Source organism: Lagopus muta, chromosome 8, assembly GCF_023343835.1.
Source record: "Lagopus muta isolate bLagMut1 chromosome 8, bLagMut1 primary, whole genome shotgun sequence".
Lineage (NCBI taxonomy): Eukaryota > Metazoa > Chordata > Aves > Galliformes > Phasianidae > Lagopus > Lagopus muta.
Genome location: NC_064440.1, coordinates 34799994 through 34822812, shown reverse-complemented (window position 1 = coordinate 34822812; position 22819 = coordinate 34799994). Strand labels below are relative to the sequence as shown.

The following is a 22819-nucleotide window of genomic DNA, read 5'->3' as shown; positions in this document are numbered from 1 at the left end:
CCTTCCCACTCCACAGAACGTACCGAGGAGTATTTCAAGATAACTCCTATTTTGGACTAAATTAAGGTATTTCTGAGCATTAAGGTATTTCTGAGCAACAAAAGAGGTGCTACTATGGATTCTTCTTCAGACCCTGGCTAAAGAACTGTGCTCCTATGACCAAAGACATAAAATCTCTCATCCTCAGGATCAGCATTTAAAGACTACCTATGCCACTATCTATGAAGGAGGCAAGCACTTAAATCACTAAAACACAAAGAGAAACAGAAGTATAAAAGTATTTTCCATTGCTCCAAAGACTGTAAGGAAGAAAGATCTCTGTACACAAATGAACCTTCTGATTCTTTAAAAAAGAAAAAAAAAGAGCAAAGTGTATAAAGCAAGGAGCAGATCTAAGGCAAATGGTGCCTGAAGTGCTACAAGGATTTCTGAACCCTGCAGTCTCTATTGTGCAGAAAGTCTGGTGCTATGAGGTTCAGTAGCTCAACAGTAAATCATCTTCCAACCCAGGACCTATCAGAGCTTCATGGGGCTTTTTACTGCCAAAGGCACAATTGGCAATGCACCTGTGAAGCTGAGCAAAATATTAATTCTATTTTTGTAGGTTTTAACACAGTTAGCCTCATTTCACCATGCAGAGTTCAATTTTTTTTATGTCAACAAGTATCACAGGCTGACAGCATTAAAATTACCAAGCATTGGCCATGAAAGCCACATTAGGGACAAGATTGTTTCAGCTAAGCTCTGAGCCACATGCAATCAGCACTGTTTAAGAACAATATCTCTGGAGGTTTTGACACTGGTGCTGCAGCATTCAGTGGCTACACAGACTGAGGTCACCTGTTCTCACCCAAAACTCACAGTAGAGCTCACACAACCATACTAGATGGGCTTTGCAGCACTATCCAGGCACGATGGATCAAATGGACAAAAAGGTTCTATGTCATCATCATGCTTTCCTCATCTAAATTATCCCCACGGATCAGCAGAGAGAACAAGGTGCCAGCCACTCTTGTGGAACAGCCAGGTCACTTTCTAATTACAGAAACAAAAACAAAGTGTTACATGGAGATTCACAAAATATACATCCATATATTTCTATCACAGAAATCCCCTTTGGATTTATTTTGCCTCTGCTAACGCATTTCTGCTGATACAGTTTCACATAGAAGCTCATTTACTGCGTGTGATTTGCCCTCTGCATCCCTCCCTCTTTGATGGCTTTCTGTAATGACCTGCTTCTTCCCTTTTTATCCAAACAGCAGAAATTCACCTTCAGCAGGGGTAACAGCCTGCATGACTCTACCCTTTTAATAGCATGAGCCTGGAGGAGAAAACAGCCCAGTCTCCTCTGGGGAAAACAAATCTGTTTCATCACGTCTCCAATTCAGACACAGCATTTCTGAAGTGTTGTGAGAGAGGGAGAGAAAGCAATTAAAATTGTTTAATGTAAAGTATGAGACAGGACTTGAGCACTTTCTCAAAAGCATGTTGGATATAATTGGCATGAACTACACGACAGACCTGAGGAGAAAGAAGGATAAACTGTCATTTCAGTTTCATCCCCTGCACCTCTCCTACTGGTGGCTAAGGAGAACTTCTTAAGACTCTGAAAGGAGAAAGATCAATATAACAGCAACAAGTATCCCACAAATGCTTTGAAATAAAGTCAACTCTTCAGATTAAACAAATGGACAAGGATGGATTTCCCCAAAACCACGTCCCACTTGTGACCAAGAGAGATCTGAATCCTTCCTGTGTGCATGGATTGCACTTCTCTTGGCCACCAGTGCAATATAAGAGCTACAAACTTTAAGCTTCTGGATAGGAAGTCAAAACAAGTAGTGTGGAAATGAGGCACCTCCAAGCTAAGCACTTAGATGCTCTGCGCACCTACCAACCACAACCATAACTCTTTGCTTTTGGACACTGCAGGCAATTTGTTTTTGTTCCAAGAAGGAACAAAACAAGGAAGGAAGAAGGTTTTGTTCCAAGAAAAGTCAGTTAAACTATTCAAAATACAACAGGTTGGGGTCTTTATGGTTCTTGGAAAGCGTAAAGAGCTGAAGCTGCCCCTGCAGAGACCATTGCTCCAGAGATACAGAATCACAGAATGGCCAGGGTTGGAAGGGACCTTAAGGATCATGAATCTCCAAGCCCCCTGCCACAGGCAGGGCCACCAACCTCCACATTTACTACCAGCCCAGGCTGCCCAGGGCCCCATCCAAGCTGACTTTGAACACCTCCAGGGAACTGGGCATCCACAGCCTCTCTGGGCAGCTGTTCCAGCACCTCACCACTCTCATAGCAAAGAAGAAGTAGATATAGTAAAGATACAGCTCTGTGAACAAACTTGCTCATTCCTCCCTGCGTTCAGGAAGGCAAGCGCACTGTTGAAGATCACTCAAAGCTCCAGTGATTCTTATTTCTTTCCAGCGGAAAGTCATATATCCAGCTGGCTGCTCAAGTCACTAGGATTTCATATTAATTACCAAAAACAATTTTGTTATTTTTAACCCACTGTTTTTCCCAGATGCAACACAGTGGTTCATCAAGTTTACAGTGACATAAATGACACACCAGTGCAAAATTACAGTGCTGTGACAATCACAGATACTACAGCAGTTCAAAAGGGATTACTAACAGTGCCCAACATTATTAGAATCCCTCTTCCAAGCGTGCTGCTGGGATCACCAAAATGGGGCAGCTCTCCTGGATAACTCCAGGTGTTCCTTTGCAAGGATACAAAGACTTCTTGATAGCAGAATATGAAAATGTGGCTATGACAAAACAGAAAGCTGTAGATCTGCCCTCTCTCATTACTTATTATGTTGTTCTACAAGCATTTAAAATCCTTTTTAACAATTCCTAAATGCAGACATTGATATTTATTTATAGTGTGAGAGCGCGGCGCATTTGGAGAAAAAAATGGGTGAAATCACTGATGTGCATGTTAGCCCAGAAAGCTTTAAAAGCACATTTTTGTGTGAAATATTAATAGGTATGAACAGAACACTATCAGATTCTTTCTGTAAAAGCCTTAAAAATGAAATAAATCCACAAAAAAATTATGTCATTTTCAGCTTATGAACATTCAGAGTGATTGGTGATTGTGCACCTCAGGCTTTTAGGCACTTAATTGGATAGAAATGTTGAGAAAAGGGAGAGAAGAGGGAAAGGAGAGATTTTGCATGAGATCACATGCGTACAATTATACGGCATAAAGGCAAGAGGTATCACAACCTCTCTAGACTCCCTTTCCAGCATCTGAGCTCACTCACACTGAAATTTGTTTCCTAATATCTAACTGCGACTTTCTGACTTCCAGTTTATGTCCATTGCATTTTGCCCTGTTCCTACACACCTTGGAGAACAGCCTGGGTATGTTTCCCATTCATTCTTTCTGTGCTGGGCAGTTACAGACACTTTCAAGTGGCTCCATCACCGAGAACTAACTCTACACAGGTTTATTCAAGCAATAAGAATAATCGATTCCAAGGGCAGAAGAGGCAATGTACACATTTTCCCAGGTCTAAGCACAGTTCTTGCAAGCAAAGTTTCCACAAGTCACAAGAGAAGTGATCTCTTTCTGTTGTACCAACTAATATCTACATCCCAACTGCCATCAACAAAATACAATTGTCTCTCCTACTGCTAGCTCCTATTCAGATACAGCTAATGACACTTTCATTAACCTAGAATAAGATCTACTAAAGAAGGAGTCACAGAATCACTAAGGTTGGAAAAGACCACTAAAGACCATCTAGTCCAACCATCAACCCATGCCCACTAAACCATGTCCCAGGGCAAGGACACATTTACCTCTTGTAATATAGAAGCTGGGTTCAATCAAACCTGGTGAAATAGAAAGTCACAGAAACTCAGGTGGCACAGAACACAGGGGATGCAGGAGCTCTTGCCAAGTCCATGGAAAAAAAAGGAATAATAATAACAGCCACACTCCAGAATTAAGGTGGGAAAATCTGACTGAATTATCTGTGGCCACATGGAGGATCTGACTCTTGGAGCCCTGTAAAATACTAAAATCCTTCATTCTCTACTGTCACTGGAAAGTCAGTTTGAGAAAAGTAGGACCAATTCCTTCTCCCCACTGATGGGAGGAAACTTTTCAAGAAAATGTAGCTGAGGTCAAGCTGAGTGAGAACTGCCATCCTAGATGAGACTGTTCAGAAAAGTTTTGAGCTAAGGACGGTCATAAAATCTGAAGCATTAAAGGCAGCATTAATAGAGAGAGCAACCAGCTGCGCCAAGAATTTGAGCACACAGAGAGGCAAGGAGACAGAGACAGTTAAAGGAATGCAACTCCTTGGGGATGGTCAGACTGATCAGGACACAGTTTCAGTCATTATCCACTGAAAACCATAGCTGAAAGCAAGCAAACCCTAAAAACCCTTTTTCAGACTCCTCCAAGGAAAAGACACTCATGGAAAATATATGCAGAAGTTACCAAGTCATTATAAATTAGCAAAGATATATTTCTTTCATTGACCATAATTTTCTGTTAATTATTCATCAGCTGCCACTACCAAGCCTCTGTGCTTAAAAACACCACGCAGCCATCGATCCTGACAACAAATGACTCTCTAGAACATACTGGTCTTGCATACAGAATTCAAACTTCTGTTAGGTTTTGTAATCTCCCCACGACTGGGCACACTTGCATCACAACTGGTATATCTTCAGCAGCTCAGCAGCACAAGGCATGCACTCATTCTTTCCTCCAAGATGCCATATCCACAAGCTTAAAAAATGACTCAGCCCCAGAACCAGAAGCCTCTTCCTAAGAGCAGCAAGTGATGTAGTTGGGTGCTACACTTATTCTGCACTGTATCTATGTTGGATACCTTCTCCCTGGGAATGCCACGAGTCCCTGGTCCATCATTCAGCTGCAGCAATGTGAGGAACAGTTCTCCAGTTTCTGAACTCTGCCAATCTTGGTGCCAGCTGGAAGCATTCCCTACAGAAAACAATTTCACAGTACAGTCACAGTACTGAAGGAGGTATCATTTTCTGGTAAAGAACAAGGCTAACAAAAGGCAAACATTATCCTCACACCCACCATTAAAATAACAGTCATTTCTGTCCACTACAACCTTAAAGATAACACTGTTCCCTTCATTGCCTCCTTGATGCTTCTTACCTCTGTGCCTGGCATAGACTCCAACAGAAGTTGACCACCCTCCAAGTTGAAGATATACCATTGTTTCAAGGACCTGAGCCACCTGACTGACTGCAAACCACGGAGAGTGTAGTTGAGGGCATGGGGAGGTTCTCAATCCAGAAGTTGAGGGGGAAATGTGTGAGGAGGGCACTGGTGAGGAAGGTCAGCAACTGTTTGCTGAGACGGCACAGAGCTCAACAGGGCTTCTAAAACCGTTTGGTTTCTCCTATTTGCAGATCAGCATCTGCCTGGGAGAGGTAAGATCCACCAAAACCTGTTTTGGGAAGCCAGTATGATGGTGTCTCTCTGAACTGCACGTTCTCCAATGAACACTGCAGAGTTACAATGTTTTAAACTGGCTGTTGTGGATTTTATGTTTTACAGAGGGTATGGGCATGGTCTTCCCTTCTTTTTCTGCAGGGAGCCAAGCATTTCAAATACAGTTTCCTCCTTGTGGAACAAGCTCTGTTTTAAACACTGCCCTCTTGGGCATTCTTTGAGAGGCTGTCATTACTCTTCCCACTGTAACACCTATTTCTTCTAAGATTTCAGTAAATGCTACAAATAAACGATGCTCTAAGAATTATAGAAGACCAGCAGCATAGTAGTTATACAAATCAATCCTTTTCACCTGGTCCAGCCCCACAAGCCTCAAGCACAGGCTTAAGCAAAACAATTAACCGCCTCCTCATCCAAGACTTCAGCCATTCACTGACCCAGAAATGCCATATAAAAGATGAGGGAACAGATGGATCCTAACACAATCTTACCTCTCCACAACTGATTTAAAGGTCTGTAAAAGTGGAATACTTTCCCAAATAATGAACAGCACATGGACCAAAATGGACATAAAGACAACTTCAAACATCTAACTTACAAATGCAGCTGCCAGCAAATTATTTTGCATCTGAAAAGAGCCTCAATCAAGCCAGCATCATTCAACCTTTCATACTGCAAATGCAAGCTTCAAAAAGATCCGTTCTAAACTTTCACATCAGCTTCAATTTTCCAGCTTCTCTGGTCTACCAGAAAGCTGAAGCCACAAAAATAAGGCATGTGTTAGGAGCTGCCACTCCCTGCTCTGTGAGAGAACACATTCTTGATCAATCGAAAATAATCATGAAAGCATTTATGATTTCCAGCTTCTCTGGAACTGCTGAGAAAGTTTTTCACCATTAACAGTTTGTATTAGCTAGCCTGGAATCTGCAACCAACTGCATTTAAAAAGTAATTTGAAACTGAAAGCATACTTTTAGGGAAAGTGTCTCAAGTGTCAGACAGATCTATTAAAACAGCCCTTGACAGACTAATTGATAAACCCTTCTTTTTTTAGTGTGATATTTGTATCGATTTTTTAAAATAGCAATCCCATTACCACACATTATCAGCACAGAGAAGCAGCTCTCAGAGTATTTAGCATTGCAACAGAACAAAGCAAGAATAAGAGGGCAATCATTTTCCACCTCATAGAAAGCAGGGTTAAATGCGAAGGAGCTAGATCAACACACGGTGTCAGAAAATGAAATCCATCTCCACAGCAGCAGCAGCGCTGACCTGTGTTACTCAAATCCCTTCCATGCTCTCTGCCCTCTTCCCAGCAGCCAGCTCTAAGCATCACCCTGCCCCTGGGCTGCCTCCTGAGCTGTCAGTCCTGGAAATTCCCTTTCTAATCTAATTCTAAACCCGTTCCCATTGTCACAGTGTTAAGGGCAAGGGAGGAGAACCAAGAGCAAACAAACATACCCATGTGGAGCTGATTCACCATAAACACAGGGAAAGACACCAGAAGATAGATGGGAGAGGCAGGCATTTGTCTTCGCAGGAGTTTGGATTTCCAGGACCAGAAAGACTGCTTCCTCCTCTCACAGAGCCCTTAAGCCGCTCTACAAACCTGTCCCGTTATCAGAACTGTAGGGCTGAACAGATTTTCAACAGGGCTGTTTTTACAGTTAAAATAAATTGACTCTATTGCATCAAGTCCAACAGTTCTCCAGCCCAGGGTTTGCTCCAGCAGCTCTGAGCACTCTGCTTCATGGTTGTGTCAGAAGATAACACCTTTTCCTTCACCAGTTGCTAGAGGTGTACAAGGACAGTTGTAGGCTCAAAAGCTTTAAGGATGGGAAAAAAGAACTGTACATCAAGCCAGTCTGCAATGATTCTTCTCTATAGAAAGACGGCTACTGAAAGACATGAAGCCTTGGAAATTACACATATTTATAGGCATTACCTAGTAGATATTTTTGCAGAAAAGGAGGTGTGTAGAGGAGCAAAGATTCTTTATCCAGGCAGCGGTGTGACATTTGCTTCTGAAACATTGAAGGAGAAGACAGCCTACTCCCCTCAGACAGGCAGAAAGCTGCTTTTATCCTAGTTTTCCTATGGACAACAGAGAGGAACAGTTCACCACAGGCTTATGAAAGGAAGAAATGCTCACTGTGAAAGTCTCAATGAAAAGAAGTGTCTCCTCTAATTCGAAGATCACTGAACCACAGCAATAAAGAATGGTTTGTGTTGGAAGGAGCCCTTAAAGATCACCTGTGCAACCCCGAAGCCACAGGCAGGGACGTCTTCAACTAGACCAGGTTGTCCCAGACAACACAGTTTAGAACACTTGGAATGAAAGGACATTCCCATCTTGGCTGGGCAACCTATTCCAGGGTCTCATCATCCTCATCATGAAAACTTCTGCATTCTCTCCAATATGAATCTACTTTCCAACTATTGTCCCTTGTCCTGCCCCCATAGACCCTAGCAAAAAGTCTGTGAGTTGTTGTGGGTTTTTTTGTTTGTTTGTTTTTAATTAGCCCTTCTTTACGTATCAGAAGACCACAGTGAGGTCTCCCCAGAGCCTAGGCTGAACAATCCAACTGTTTCAGCTTTCCTTCATAGGAAAGGTGTTCCAGTTTTTCATATACCAGTACTGCCAAATGCTCTTGATCCACTCATCACCCCCTGTATGCTGATATTTGGAATTGCCCCAGGACCTTGCACTCGGTCCTGTTGAACTTCATGAAGTTCATGAAGTCCAACTGCTAGCTTGACCAGAAGGGCAACCCAGCTCTCTAAATATTGACAGCACTGCTCTTCCTGGTGTCATCTGCAAATTTGCTGAGGGTGCACTCAATCCCTATCCAGATTTGCTGAGGGTGCACTATCCCACGCCATAAAAAAAGAGCATAAGAGAAGACCCAGAAAACTACAGAGATGTTAGCTTGAGCTCTGTTCCTGGAAAAGTAATGAAGAAAACTTTCCTGAGGGATATTGAAAGATGCTTAAAGCATAACGCTGTTATCTGGCATAGTCAATATGAGAAAGTGCCTAGTAATGTGATCTCCTTCCACAACGACATCACCCACTTGGCAGGTGAAGGGAAGGCAGTGGATGTAATCATTCTGGGTGTCAGCAAGGCCTTTGATACCATCCTCCATGGCATCCACCTGGAAAAACTATCCAACTGTAATTTGAACAAATTTGTGCTGCACTGGGTGATAAACTGACTCCATAGCAGCACTCCAAGGGTTGTAGTGCATGGCTGGTGACCAGCAGCGTTCCCCAGAGGTCGATTCTAGGGCCAGTTCTGCTCAACATCTTTATCAATGATCTGGATGCAGGACTGGAGAGGTACCTCAGCAAGATTGCTGATGATACTAAATTAGAACGTGCTGCTGACTCCCTCAGAAGCCTATTCCAGTGTTTGACCATCCCCATGATAAAAAAACAGTTCAAGTACCAGGAAGACACCTACTGAAGTAGAAATGCATTGCATAGTTCTCACACAGCCTCAAACAATTCCTTCTCTTGTAAGCCTGCTCTTTCCCCAACACACATCTTTCCTACATGCAATTTCCCCCTTTCCCCCTCAGACAACTTCTGTTCACCTCCTACAATTGCTTTCTCTAACCCCCATCTTTCAGTACAGGAACAAGGTAAGAAGAATGGACGGGCACATAATTGTTGCTCCAACTTGTTTTGCCCATGTTCTGTCGTGTTTTGAATTTGTGTTTATAACAAACACAGTGGTGTTGTGGCTGTCACTAAGCAGTGCTCACACAGAGTCAAGGTTTTCTCTTTTTCTGACTCCCAAGAGTACATTTGGAGCATGTAAGAGATAAGGAGGGGACACATCCAGGCCAATTGAGCTAAACTGACCCAAGGGATATACCATGCTGTGGAGTGTCGTGCTCAGTAATACAGGGGGTAGGGGTATTGGTGGGGAAAGTTACCCCTGTTGGAGACTGGCTGGGCATCTGCCTGCTTGTGGGAGATAGAGAGTGATCATTCTGAAGAGACTGCCCAGCATCTAAGTGCACATCAGCCCATGTTTAGTGGTGCTTCAGTGCTGCACGTGCTGGTTCCAAGGGGAAGAACTGTAAGCTTCTTCACAATTTGCAGTAGTGCAGACACCTACTGCGTTTGTACTTCAGTTAATCTTTCCATTACAGGATCCTATTACCTAAACCCCCAAACCTTGGGGTCAAAGGGATATCAATGTACTTTCTAAATGGATTCTGTGCTGTTAATGGAGAGGAAAAAAAAGCACAGCGAAACAACTTGAAAGGTCATGTATCAGAAAGGTGATATAAAGCACATCATTAAAGCAGAGATTTAAAGCCAGCCACATCATTCTAGAAACCTAATTCTGCTATAGAGCTGAAAACTCAGATTAGTCCTTCCAACTCCATCACAGAAGACTACCTGCATAGGGCTTCTACTCATTTAAGTAAAATAAAATTAAAAAAAATAATTAAAAAAAAAATAAAACATCCCACTGTTGTCACAATCCTTACATAGAAAAGAAGAAGCCAAATGATGCCCAGAAACTTGTTGTTGTGCAAGACTACCATTACACCAAGCAGCTGGCTGCCAGGTCACAAACTCAGGCACACATATCCAGGGACAGAAGCCTAATTTGGGGGGAAAATAACTATATTCACACTGAAAACTAAAGAAGTACAATGTTTTTAAATGGCCACAAGGAGGAGCGAGGGTAGAGCTGATACTACAACTGGAGTTGCAAAAGGAGCAGATTGCCTATGTTACAAACTCCACATCTGTACATGGCACAAGCCTGAATTTGTTTCTGCAATAGAATCCTCAGCTGACAGCCCTAGTCATAGTGCATTAAAACAAAACACACACACACAAACCCCACCATTCAAAAGCATCTTCAGTTAAGCAGCTTAGCCCTCAGAAGACCACCTATTGCTAAAACAGCAGTTTAGATCAGAGCAGTCATAGATTTCACTACTGACCTATGTGAGGAACAGAAAAGGCTGCCTGGCCTATTTTGTCTCTGCTTTTCAAAGTGATACTGGGAACTTTGCTTGAACGTGAATAGTCAGAAACCAGGACTTCGTGACCCAGTCAATATCTGCCTCTGAAAACATTTCCCGCTCTTACGAAGCTATTGCAGCAGCAAGCTTTCCAGGTAGCATCAGCATGGCAAAAAAAATCGATAGACACTGAGTGAAGAACAAGAAATACTAACCACAAAGTACTCAACCACAAAGACCATCATATTAAGGGCTACCAGGGCCCTGAACAGCCCTGAGCAGACCTACCAGGAGCATCCAGCTGCAGTCTCCCCCAGGGCTACGGACCCATCCTTGGACCTTGCCTATAGCCTCAAGCCTTCCAAATACTGAAATCCCTAAGGGAATCCCATCGTACCCTGTCCACAGCCAGCACAGCACCCTCCTCCTTTGCTGACATGCAAATACACTCACTGTCATCACCAAAATGCTCTCCTGAGAGCCATCTGCCAGTGTCATCGGAAGCAGATTTGCTCATGGTTCATGCATGACTGTTTAACTTCGCCATGTGCAGACTCTGCCTTGCCTAATGGGCAGCCATGAGCTGTATCCAGGGTTGACTGCACGTACACCACCTATGTCTGACATGACTTGCAGGTGCACTTTTCCCCCTGAAGCACAACATGAACCAGCTCACAGACCTCAACCAGCCCACAGGAGAAAGGCACAGCAGGAGGACCTCTGTATTTGTTATGCCAAAGCAGCTGCATCTGTGACAAGCATCACCTCAAGCACTTGTTAGATCATTGCCTGCCTTACAGCAACAAAAAAAAGAACACTATTGAGAAATAGGAACAGACTGAATATATATTTCGGCTTCTCTTGCCAGCTCTACAAAGTGTAAAGAGTTAGGCAGTGCATATTTGGACAAATACTTGAGAGTTTGTCCCAGCACAATCTGATGAAGCATTTAAATAGGAAAAGGAACTTTCCATTATCGCTTCCTTATGAATTAAAATAAGAACACAAATTGGCTTGTTGAATTATTCTGCATAGTGTTATTCAAATTAAGTGCTTTGGCTAAAGTTCCAAAAGTCTTGCGTGCATTTCTCACTTCCACACACACACAGACATTGTATTATAACAAAAAAATGTAATGCCTTTGGTGGATTAGTTTCCCTCCATTGATAAGAGCTGTGTGTGTCCATGTTCATTGCAAGGAGTTGGACTAGATGATCAGGGATTCTATGATAGCACTGTGTGCTGGGGAAGGTCACCGACTTGGCAGTCCTTAGGAGTAATTCAGTTGAACCCATAAGGCCCAAATCTGTTTTCTTCTGATTTGCCCAACACCTGACTTGGCTGAGAGTCAAATTAATTTGGGGACGAGCGCTAACTTACCAGCACAGTAATTGCAAAACCTTCTACTCTGCCACCTTCAGGCAAAACATGCGCTTGCAATGCAGCTTTGGAGAATTCACACGGGGCCCCTCGATTGCCTGCTGTTTTGACTTTGGCTCGTAGTGCCATTCCTCTACTGCCATCCCACCAGGATTCACCTCTGATGCTGCGGGCTGATATCATAAAATAGGAGGCATTACTTTGGGAGCAGCCCCTCATATACGTGACTGCCCTGCCTGGGGTTCTCTGTCATGCACAGGAATGACAAACAGCTCTGTTAGAACCTCCCTGAATTTGCTCTAGACATTACGATGAGATCCTGCAGGCAGGTGGCAATTGCTGGCTGAAGTCACTCGCTGCAATCCACGTCCCAGCAGAAATGCTAGCAGGTCTCACCTCCATAGAAAACAAGCAGAGCATTTCCACACTCACAGGTAATTAAGCAGCAGGGCTTTCTGTCCAGCAAACACATGCTAAGCAATGCTACACGACCACTCAACTCCTAATAAACCCAAACAAGTGCTTCAATACGTGAAGCAGCAGAGGAGGGAACAGCTGACAAACACCACAGAACAGACGTTATGTCAGCAGAATAGCAGCCTTCCTCAGGGTAAGCAAAGCAGGAGAGGGAGACCAGCCATTTATCTCACTAAAAAGAGGAAATGCACAGTTTTGCCAAAGCATTTCAGCACAGATGCAGAGATGTCAGTGTCCTCCTTAACACCTCATCCAGTGCCACAGAGAAACACTCGTGCTGATGTAGCAGCAGCAATGACAAACATACCCTCCAGGTGGGGAAAAGAGGCAATGCAACAGATGGAGAAGTGCCAAAGAGAGCAGCATTTTATTTTTTCTAGAAAACTCAGACTTCAGCAAGATGTAATTTTGTCCATTCGGAGGCAGCTACAGCTCGAGCAATAAGAGCTCTGTGTCCATACAGAGCCAACATCAGATTCTTTTAACTCTCCCATCTCACTCTACAGGGAGCTAATAAGTAATCAAAATACCAGCGCTTAGGATGGTCATGTATAAGGCTCTGAGAGCACAACTAAGTCCTTTCTGAGCCATTCAAGCTTGACGTGGACACGTTCCAAAGCACAGAGAAGTAGTTTGACAACTGCCTCCCATCTACGTTTCTTAAATATAAGGGAATTTTCATGCATGTACAGCACCGATAACCAAAACTAGAAGGAAAAAAAATACATGCAAAGAAGCGTAGTAGTAACCATGCCTTTCTAAGTGCTCTCCCTCTAAATCCAAAACTAAAAGCCTTCCCATCTGCTTCCATCTCTGAAGGGCCAAAGGGATTTATGTAGAGCTTTCTCCTTCCATGCAGCAAGGAGTTTTTCTGCTTTGTAATTTTTTATTCCCTATGTCTGGGATTAGGAAATAAGAAAATGTAGGTCCATACAGCCATACCCTTTCCTTAGGAGTTGCTTAAAAATCCAGTAGTAACATGACATTAGTGGAGACCAAAATAGATGCCATCACACCCGTTTTCTTTGAAGCCCATGTTACAGCTGCTCACATCAGGAGTCTGACAGTCTGAGATGAAATGAAACCAGAGCTCAGAGCTGGAAGCTCACACCCAGTGTTAGGGGATACTTCAGGCACACAGAACACAGCGAGCTGACCCTGTGGAAACAGGCACAGCTGATTTCAGCCACCCAGCACCATATCACTTAATCTGGTCTCCTTGAGTCAGCATTCCTGGCCAGCCGTGGAGGAATTGGGCAGGTGTACAGTTACCTTCTGCCAGACCACAGGAGTCTCCATCTCAAAGAGGGAGATTTAAGAAACATAGCATTTCCAATGCTAAAAATAAGGCTTGCTTTCCACAGAGGAAATCCTCCCCTGCATACCTGGTGGCAGAGCTCCTCCATCTGTCGGAGGAGCTTTGTGCAATCAGTGCTGAATGATCCAGTGCCCCATGCAGTAAGTACAAACCAAGTGCGCCGTGCTCAGGACTGAACCCACAGTAACTAACGCCCACAGGGGTCTGCAATTATACACATGCCTTGGTACATAAAGAACAGCAAGCAGGGCATTCAGCATTATCACAGCTATGGTCTTCAAATGACAACAAGACGCTTTGTGGTTTCCATTCAAAACATCTTGGTTCCTGCTTTGTTGCAATGCCCAGTGACATAGAAGAGACGTATGTGCCTCAATTCTAATTATGCTACTACTTTGCCCTGGGACATTTTAGCATTTCAATTAAAGTCTTATTTAATCCATACCTTAAGTCTCATTATAGATACGTAATGAAAAATGTACATTCTACTGTGGAACCTCATGCTAAGAAATCCTGGCAAGCACCACTGCAGTGAGAATAAATTTCCTCCAGGACCTTGTCCAGGCAGTACTCTGCTACAGATCTCAGCCACAAAATGAAAACAGAGCCTACAGTGCTGAATGAGAAAATGTGTGCCATGGCTGTACAGAGAAAATAGAAGAAGTGGCTGCTGTAGTGCCATAGCCAAGTAATCCTTGACACAGAGCAGCAAGGACGCATTGAGACCTCGCTCTGGGATTGAAAGCTTTCACACCTACTAGGCTTTAAGGGATATGTACAAATCACAGAAGTGTAGAACCATGAAGGTTGGAAAAGAACTCCATCCAGCCCAACTGCCAACCCATCATCATCATCACTAAGTATTAGCCTAAGTGTTACAGGAGGAACAAACATATCAATCAGAAATGACACAACCCAAACAGCTCGTGCAAAGATGCTGTGCAGTGATTGCTTTCTCCTTAACTCCTGGGTCTCTCACACACCACAAACATTCATGAGCACTTTGCTGGCACTCCCCTCAGTTCCCAACATTTCTGAGCTGCAAACCTTGGAAATTGCACTCGCAAGGAGCAATCCCTAGGGCTTGGGCCAATCTAAAACTGCAAGAAGTACAGTTCAGTAAGCTGGAGTCACAATGCAGCTGTAATACAGAGAAAAAGAAACTCAAGGGGAGAAGTCATACAATGGCCTGGGTTGAAAAGGACAACAATGATTATCTGGTTCCAACCCCCTGCTGTGTGCAGGGTCACCAACCAGCAGCCCAGGCTGCCCAGAGGCACATCCAGCCTGGCCTTGAATGCCTGCAGGGATGGGGCATCCACAGCCTCCTTGGGCAACCTGTGCCAGTGCCTCTCCACCCTCTGGGTGAAAAACTTCCTCCTCATATCCAACCCAAACCTCCCCTGTCTCAGTTTAAATCCTGGCTTTTGTTGTCTAGCAGTACTTGAAGAGCAAGGAACGTGTTTTCTCATGGGAAAAATAAAGATGCCACACAGAATCACCAAGGTTGGAAAAGACCTACAAGATCACTCAGTTCAACCCACCCACATCCAAATGTTTCTTGAGCTCCTCGACTTGATCCTAAAAAGGATTTGTAGCACAGATGTGTAGCAACCAGCCATGGCATGCCATTTCAGACTGCAGACATAGAACTAAGCAAACGGAATGTGAATTTGAGCTTATTTTTGTGTGCTAACAGCAACCTCAAAACTGTCCTTCTGCGTGTCCTACAGGCTGACACTTCTGCGCAGGTCTGACACAGCAGGAGCAGTCCACCTCTTCCACGGGGAGGACAGTAATCCAGAAGCGTGCCACCAAATCTCATCAACATGCAAATTTAGTTACAATGAAGAGCTGAGACCTTAATTTGGCAGTTAGCAGCCTGCTGCATTTGCTTTGGTAGTTTTCCTGTTACTGTTTTGACTGTTGTCTGTGCTTCCACATAATTAGGAGCAGCATATTGTCTACTGAGTGCTTCTAATTTATGAGGCTGCTTTTTCATGCAAGTGGAAAAAATGTAAGCAGGCATTAGCAAGCAAGGCAAATCAACACAGTGCTGGCACGGGTAAACTTCGCTTTCTGCTCTGAGCAAAGACCTGAAATGATGAGCAAAGACCTGAAAAGACGAGCAAAACACTTTGCCATTCAGCTGTGAAGCGGTAACCTCAAACTACACTTCGTGCCTTATCCATTTCTAATACATCATCTAGCAAAGGCCAACTAGCAGAGTCAGCATACAAGATGTGTTGAAAACATGCACACCCCACTCTCCACCAAAATATTCCAGGAAGCAAGAATTAACTGATATCAAGTTCAGCCAAACACCTACATGGAAGTATGTAATTTCTACAGTAAGTGAACTTGTTTAAATAAGCTATTTCTTTGCACTGAAAGGTGAGTCCATTCCCCATGGCCAAAGACCATCACTGCACACCACTGAAGAATCTGGTCTCATTCACTTGACTCTCACCCACTAGAAATTTATGAACAGTGATAGGACTCCACCTAATCCTTCTCTTCTCCAGACTGAACAGTCCCAGGTCACTCAGTCTTTCTTCGTAAGAGAGATGCTCCAAGCCCTTAATCACCTTTGTGAACCTCTGCTGGGCTTCTTCTAGGAAATCCCTGTCTTTTTTGAACTGGAAAGCCCAGAACTGAGCCCAGTGCTCCAGATGTGGCCTCACCAGGGCAAAGCAGAGTGGGAGGATCACCTCTCTCAATCTGCTGGCCACCCTCTTTGTAATGTGCCTCAGGATGCCATTGGCCTTCCTGGCCACAATAGCACACTGATGGCTCATGGCCAACCCGTTACCCAGCAGAACTCCAGCTCCCTTGCTCTTGGATTTCCCTATTTCACTCCCTAACCTTACATAGGGCTGCCAGGACCTGCTAGCTCCTCAGTAGTGCTGTTAACAGGTGCATTTGCAGATGTGCCATGTGCAGGGACTGTGGGACTCCAGCCTGCAGCTTAGGGCACAGCCTATTTGGAGTGTTCCTTGTCTCCCAGTTCATCTCCTGCTCTCACTGAACAAACCTTTCAACCTCAGTGAGCTTCAGGCAGAATTTCTTCAGTTTAAGATGCAGTTTAGTAGAACAGGCACTGCCTCACACCATCTCTAAATGAAACACTTCTGTTTGCTGCACAGAGTCATGCACAGACTAAAGCATCCATCTGAAAAATGCTAGGCTCTACTGTCAGCATCACCAAACATCTCCCCCACATGCTGGTGGGGCCAAAGTTCAGGACGGCTGCTTGAGGAACTCTTCCCAGGAAGCATTTTAGCACCTGAAGCAGAGCGTGGCTGCATTAGCACACCTTCATGGACGCCCTTTCAGGATGAACTGCTGAACTCTGCAGCTCAATATGATCGATGTTGCCTGACAACCACTGTGGTGCCACACACAATTGAAATCCCCAGGACAGCGTTCCTTCAGGCTGGGGTCAGCTGCCAGACAAGCTGCCTGTCCAACAGGGATTTGCTGTAATATCTTGCCATCCCATTAATATGATGGTTGTGGAGCAAGAGGCACCAGTGCCAGGCGGCTCTGATAGGCTAAGGACAAAGAAAGTGGATCTGACAGCAGACACCAGAAGAAGGGCTTTCCATCACTAAAGTGAAATAAAGCTCACTTCAATTTGGTTTCGTTAACCCCCCCACCAAACCTTTTAATAAGTTCTTTACTATACAGCACCACAAACTAAACTTAGGCAAAATTAAATCATGTTAAAGTGAAAGTAGCCACAAAACTGTCCTCCTTCTGTAACAGCAGCACCATTCAGTGTGCCCAGCACGGCTATGTCTACGGATAAAACATGCACTTCCTTAAGCTCCCTGTCTTTACACACTTAAAGCATGCACTCACCCCTGGGAAAAAGATGACAGAACAAACAGCACGTGACAAACATTCCCCACGTCACCTAACATACTGCTGGACAGTGCTGGGATACTGCAGAAGTAAGCACAGGCCAGGAATGTGTGAAACAAACAGTTTTGCTTTTCATTTCCTTCCCACGCTGTGGAAAAGATGTTTTGATCTCCAGGACTCGAATGTTTCCCTGCAGCAAAAGGTGATGAGATCAGGCACTTTGCTGGCCAAGCAATTGTGATGACTCTCCCAAAGGGAACTATTCTGTCTTCAGCCACTGCATTCAGGCACTCAGCATGCATGACAGCAAATGTTCAACCAGGTAATTAGGAATCAATCTTTTAAATTACAGAGAAAACAACCTCCCTCCCCTGCCAAGCTAATAATCTTCCTTAGTCAAACATGCCTGAACTCTTATTTATGGCTTGAAAGTGCTGAGGGCACGGCTTTAGATACCACTCTTCAGGCTCTAAAGGGATGGTTTACTATTTTTCACCATTAAGTCTCTACATCTGCAAACAATTCCAGTGCAGATCTTAGGAGCCTGCTGTTTTAAGCCTTTCCTGTGCAGCCAAACAGATAAATGAAAGGGTCGCAGTGCCTTGGCTTATTGAAGCCTGACTGCAAGCCAGCTGACAACGCTGCTGTCAGCAGAGTCATCCAACTCATCAGACCTAAGACTGGAGGAAGCAAGCCTATTTCTGTAGAACACAGCAACATACAACAGACAGGCCTGAGTGAGGACTGAAGAAAGACAAAGGGAGGATTGCAACTTCAGGGAAACTGCCACTGCAGCTAGAGAGCAGCCCGGTACTTCCCACAGAACACAATATATCTGCATGGATGATCTTATCTCTTCTTTGGAAACATGAGAAGTCAAGACCTCCTGTTTTAACACATTCCAAAAGTAAATGCAGTTTGTGGAAAATACATATTTAAGCCCAGTGCCAGGTGCATGTTTGTAGAGACTGAAATTTTATCTGTAGCATTCTGTTATTCTTCCAGAGAGCATCCTCTACAGGGCAAAGCACATCACAAGGCAGTGGCCCCTCAGAAGCCCAGACCCCTCCAGGTGCATCTGCCCTTTGAGTCATATCCTCATTTGTAATTCATATCCTCATTTGCTACCTGGAATGGCATTGCCATCCTCCTACTAATGGGCTCAGTAGCTTAGACCTGATTTAAAAGAGCCTACATCTACAGAGCACTTGCACTTTCCTGGCATCACAAGGCTTCCTATGCCACTTACCTCACTGAGCTGGGCGTAGGATGGTAATTGCAAAGGATGTTACTGGCAGAGAATGGTCTTTCAGTCCAAAAAGGAGAAATCTTAGGCTCTGAGCTATTCAACACTCCGTGAGTGGATCACAACTTCAGAGCCTGCTCTGAGGCAGCAAGTGAGCCCAGAATATTCTGGATTGATATCTGCTCACATACCATCACACTGTAACGACAGGCAGCCATTAGGAAAGCCTAAATTCCCTTTCACACAGCTGCCATTCTTTGCTTTCCTTCACTGAGTTGCTGATATTTTAGCCAGTCAACTTTTTGGACGAAGCATGTGCCACACATCTGCCTTAAGGAATGAGTAGCTGCCACCTATATCAATGTGCTTACAGCTTGAATTGAGAACCTGCTTACGAAGCATTGCCAGAGGCAACTTCTGAACATTCTTAAGATATTTTCTTCTCCACTGTGAGCCTTTAGGTCCAGAATATTTGCCAACAGGAAAGATGCTTACTTCGTAAATGCCAAATCCTGAATCGAGGTCTTAGAAGAGAACTTACCCCCTTGTGCCTTCACCCAGACTGCCTCCAGTTCCCCTAGCACTATAACACTCCCAGACAGGCTTTTCCTGCTTGCCTTATCCTCTGCCTTCTTTGGAAATCCAATTACATTTCTCCTCTATAAATCTTGCCAGGAACACCACACAAGAAAGCCACAATAAATCGGGATGAAAGTCCACTTGCATTTCTTTCTAATCCTCCATCTTACCCTTAGCCTTTTGGAGGACCCACTCAGCAGATGGGCAGACGTTTCATCAGAAGCACACCAAACAGCACAGATTACCTAGTTGGCAGCAAGCTTGCAGTTCACCAAGACTGAACCATGCCAGCTTTATTATGACATGATTTATTGATGGTGTAGCCTTCCAGCTGCTTAGGATTCACACTCCAAGGATGGCATTTGTGGAAGCATTTGCCCGTGAGGCATCAAACCTATCGACTCTGAGTCCAGCTCACACAGCAATTACTCAGCAAAGTTGCTACATTAAAAGCAGTAAATCGTGCTTAGCCATGCCACTAGAGAGTGTGCCAAAGCTGATTAAAAACCTTGATACAACCATCCTATTCAATGCGCCCTGGTTGAAACGAGGAATTGAACTCTGCTTCTCCTACTGTAGAGACGTACACAAGGCCAGATGGTTCATTCACATTTGAAGGAAAAGAAAACTCACAAACACCCACCTTAAATCGCATGCAATTAAGTCATAGACAACACAGTAGTCCCCATTAACCTAGCACCTATTTTATTTTGAAGCCCCCATCCCTGGAGGCATTCAAGGCCAGGCTGGATGTGGCTCTGGGCAGCCTGGTCTGCTGGTTGGTGACCTGCACACAGCAGGGGTTGGAACTGGATGAGCATTGTGGTCCTTTCAACCCAGGCCGTTCTAAGATTCTATGATCAGTCATACTGAACACTCCAGAGCTGCAGGCTGAAGGATCAATCGTCCAGTGCATACCAGGGAAAGAAGGTTAGCAACTGGTTCTTTGTTGTTTTCTTTTTATCTCTGGAACTGAACAGCCAAAAAGCAGGTTAAATGTTTTAGTTTCTCCCTGGTTAGGGCATAGCAATATTGAGTATTGCTCACTTCCCCCAGCCTGCTTTATATTATCTATTAGTGCAAGTACAAGAAAAAACTGCTCAGCTTGGTCACCATTATTTATAACTATTGAAGCCCATAAAAGATAAGGAAGTAGATTTATGCTCGCCTGGGTCCAGAAGTGATACAGTATGGAGCCCCACTTGAAGCATGTCTGACACAGCACTTAGAATCTGATTTCTTACTGCTGCACTCCAAACAAGAGCTGAGCAGTGCTGTCACAGTCCTTCTGAGCCAGCTGACCCTTAGGGAAAGTCAGTCTCCAGGTTCAGCACAGGGGAGGAAGACCCAGTGAGGAATTTCAGACCCACTGAGCCACAGAAGTACCTTTGTCTGACCTAGCCCAGACATCATTCAATACAAAAGCTGATCAAATAGCAGATGTAATATAAATCCCCAAGCAATTCCGCACAGAAAGACATGAGCTAAGGTTAGTCAGTGCCATTACCTCTGCAATCCCAGGCACAGTCTGCTTTGTTTGGCATTATAACAAGTATCCTAACCTCAAACTCCAAATATTCTCATCTCAGCATTTATATGCTGATCTCATCGCAGCTCCTTCAAAGCATGGCTCTCCCTGTAGGTTCTCATCTTAGCTATCCAACAAGCTATGTCTTTCCTCATGAGAAAACATAAACAAAATCCCCAAAGAACATTCAGACCATAAAAGTGAACTCACGACCACAAGTTTAAATGAAACAGCCATGTGGATTTAAAAAACAGAAGTACATCCCAACAGGGAAAGGTGACAGAGGTTAGAGCTATTTGTGTTGCCGAACGATGGGGACTCAGCTCTTCCTACTGAACTGATGATGCTGATTTAAAATGCACTGAAACCGAGGTGATTTGGAGACCACTCGGAAGGTCTGAGTGGCTTAATCCATATTTGCAACCTGCATTTAAATCAAATTCTCACATCCATTATAGCCTATTTGAGCCAACCACACTAACTACATCGCGATGGCTGCTTTATAAAGCCACCAGTTGGCAGCCATTTGGGGTGCAGTACAGTGGAACAGCTTCTCCTGTTGGGTTTATATGGCTCATTGTAGAGTTCTGGCATCTAGCCCTAATGGCATAAAGGCCTGTTCAGAGCACACTGATGGTTATGCACCAATCCCTGCTCCAGCACCAGGAAGAGAGTGCTGTACAATCTGATTAAAGCACAGCTACTTCTATTTACAAACACCATACATCACAACACAAGTACAGTAGATTTGTTTTAATTTTTTATGCCACTCTTCTAGATAGACAACTCAAGGATAATGCTTTTCATTAAAGGATCTGTTTTGATCTCATCTTTCCTATTCTCAGGTAAAGAAAAAAAATATTTCCAGAAGTCTAACTGAGCTGCATTAACCTCAGATTTCAGACTGGTCTAGGACACTCAAGAGAACCAGGCCTCCCATGTTCTTTCTTTGCTGCCAGATTCTACCTGGAGTCTTATTCTCCCCATTTATTTCACTGCAAGGCAACTACCCTCACGGTTTCCAAAAGTTAAGTATTTAAGTTATGCCAGCACAGATCATATGAAATCACTAGCAACATTCTAGAAGGCTATTACAGGAACTTTTGGATACTAAGAAAGCAACCTCAGCCAGGTAAGGTACCTTGCCACTGTGGAGATAAAACTGCCTATCACCTATCATACAGAAGACAGCACCTAAGGGTAATTTCACAAGTCAAAAACGTGCTTTGAGATCCTAAATTCTACAGTAAATTCTATACTTAATAGTATAAACTACAAGATTCAGAAACTGCAACTTGCAATTCTGCAAGAGGAGTAAAAGACTTCAGTTTTATAGGCTCATTCCAACATCCACAAATATTTGCAAACTACATGGGGAATCTATTGAAATAATCTGCATGTGTGAGTCTGAGAAAGCCTGATACTTGTTTGGGAGGGGTGGGATCATGAAGAACAGCAGGATATGAGGATCAAAACGAGCACGAAAGGGCAAGTGCAAAGCCAACAGCTGTTTCTTTCCTGCTCCTCTCAACTCTATTTTTATTTCTGTGACAGATGATTGAGCTCATACTGTAAACAGAAGATTAAGACTGTTAGCAAGGAGCAGCATAGACTGCAGCCTCACTTCAAGACAGCTGACCAGAACAGTCAAGTTCCTGCAATCACAATAGCATTAGCGACCATCTCTGAAGGCATAAGATTTCATGGCATAGTATTTACTACTGCAAATATGTTGTGGGAGGGATGCTATTTAAGCCAAGTGTTCAGTTTCTAAAAGGGAACAGACAAATGATTATTTGGAAAATGCTATTTACCCCCCACCTTCCTACCCATTTCATCTCTCTGTGAAAACCTCCTTTTTCATCAACTTGAGCCCACCACTAAGACTTCTTGACACTGCAGCTGAATGGATCATCTCATGTTAAATAGCTGTTATTTTCTGCTACTCCTACACAAGCTGACATAATTG

The 22819-nt window shown here is 43.9% G+C and overlaps 1 protein-coding gene across 13 annotated transcripts in view; it reads right to left on the bottom strand.

The window, feature by feature from the left end:
* TRPM8 (transient receptor potential cation channel subfamily M member 8) overlaps nt 1–22819 on the bottom strand; it is a 111143-nt gene that overhangs the window by 36086 nt on the left and 52238 nt on the right. For 8 of the 13 annotated variants that reach the window (XM_048954199.1, XM_048954195.1, XM_048954194.1 and 5 more), the window contains 2 exons: nt 5162–5251; nt 4866–4978 (listed from right to left, as the gene is read on the bottom strand). The exons of 3 other annotated variants lie outside the window; for them this stretch is intronic. In XM_048954199.1, the coding sequence (XP_048810156.1) occupies nt 4866–4978; nt 5162–5251 (203 nt within the window). The remainder of the gene's footprint in view (nt 1–4865; nt 4979–5161; nt 5252–22819) is intronic. 2 more of the 13 variants (XM_048954204.1, XM_048954205.1) reach the window with 1 other exon arrangement.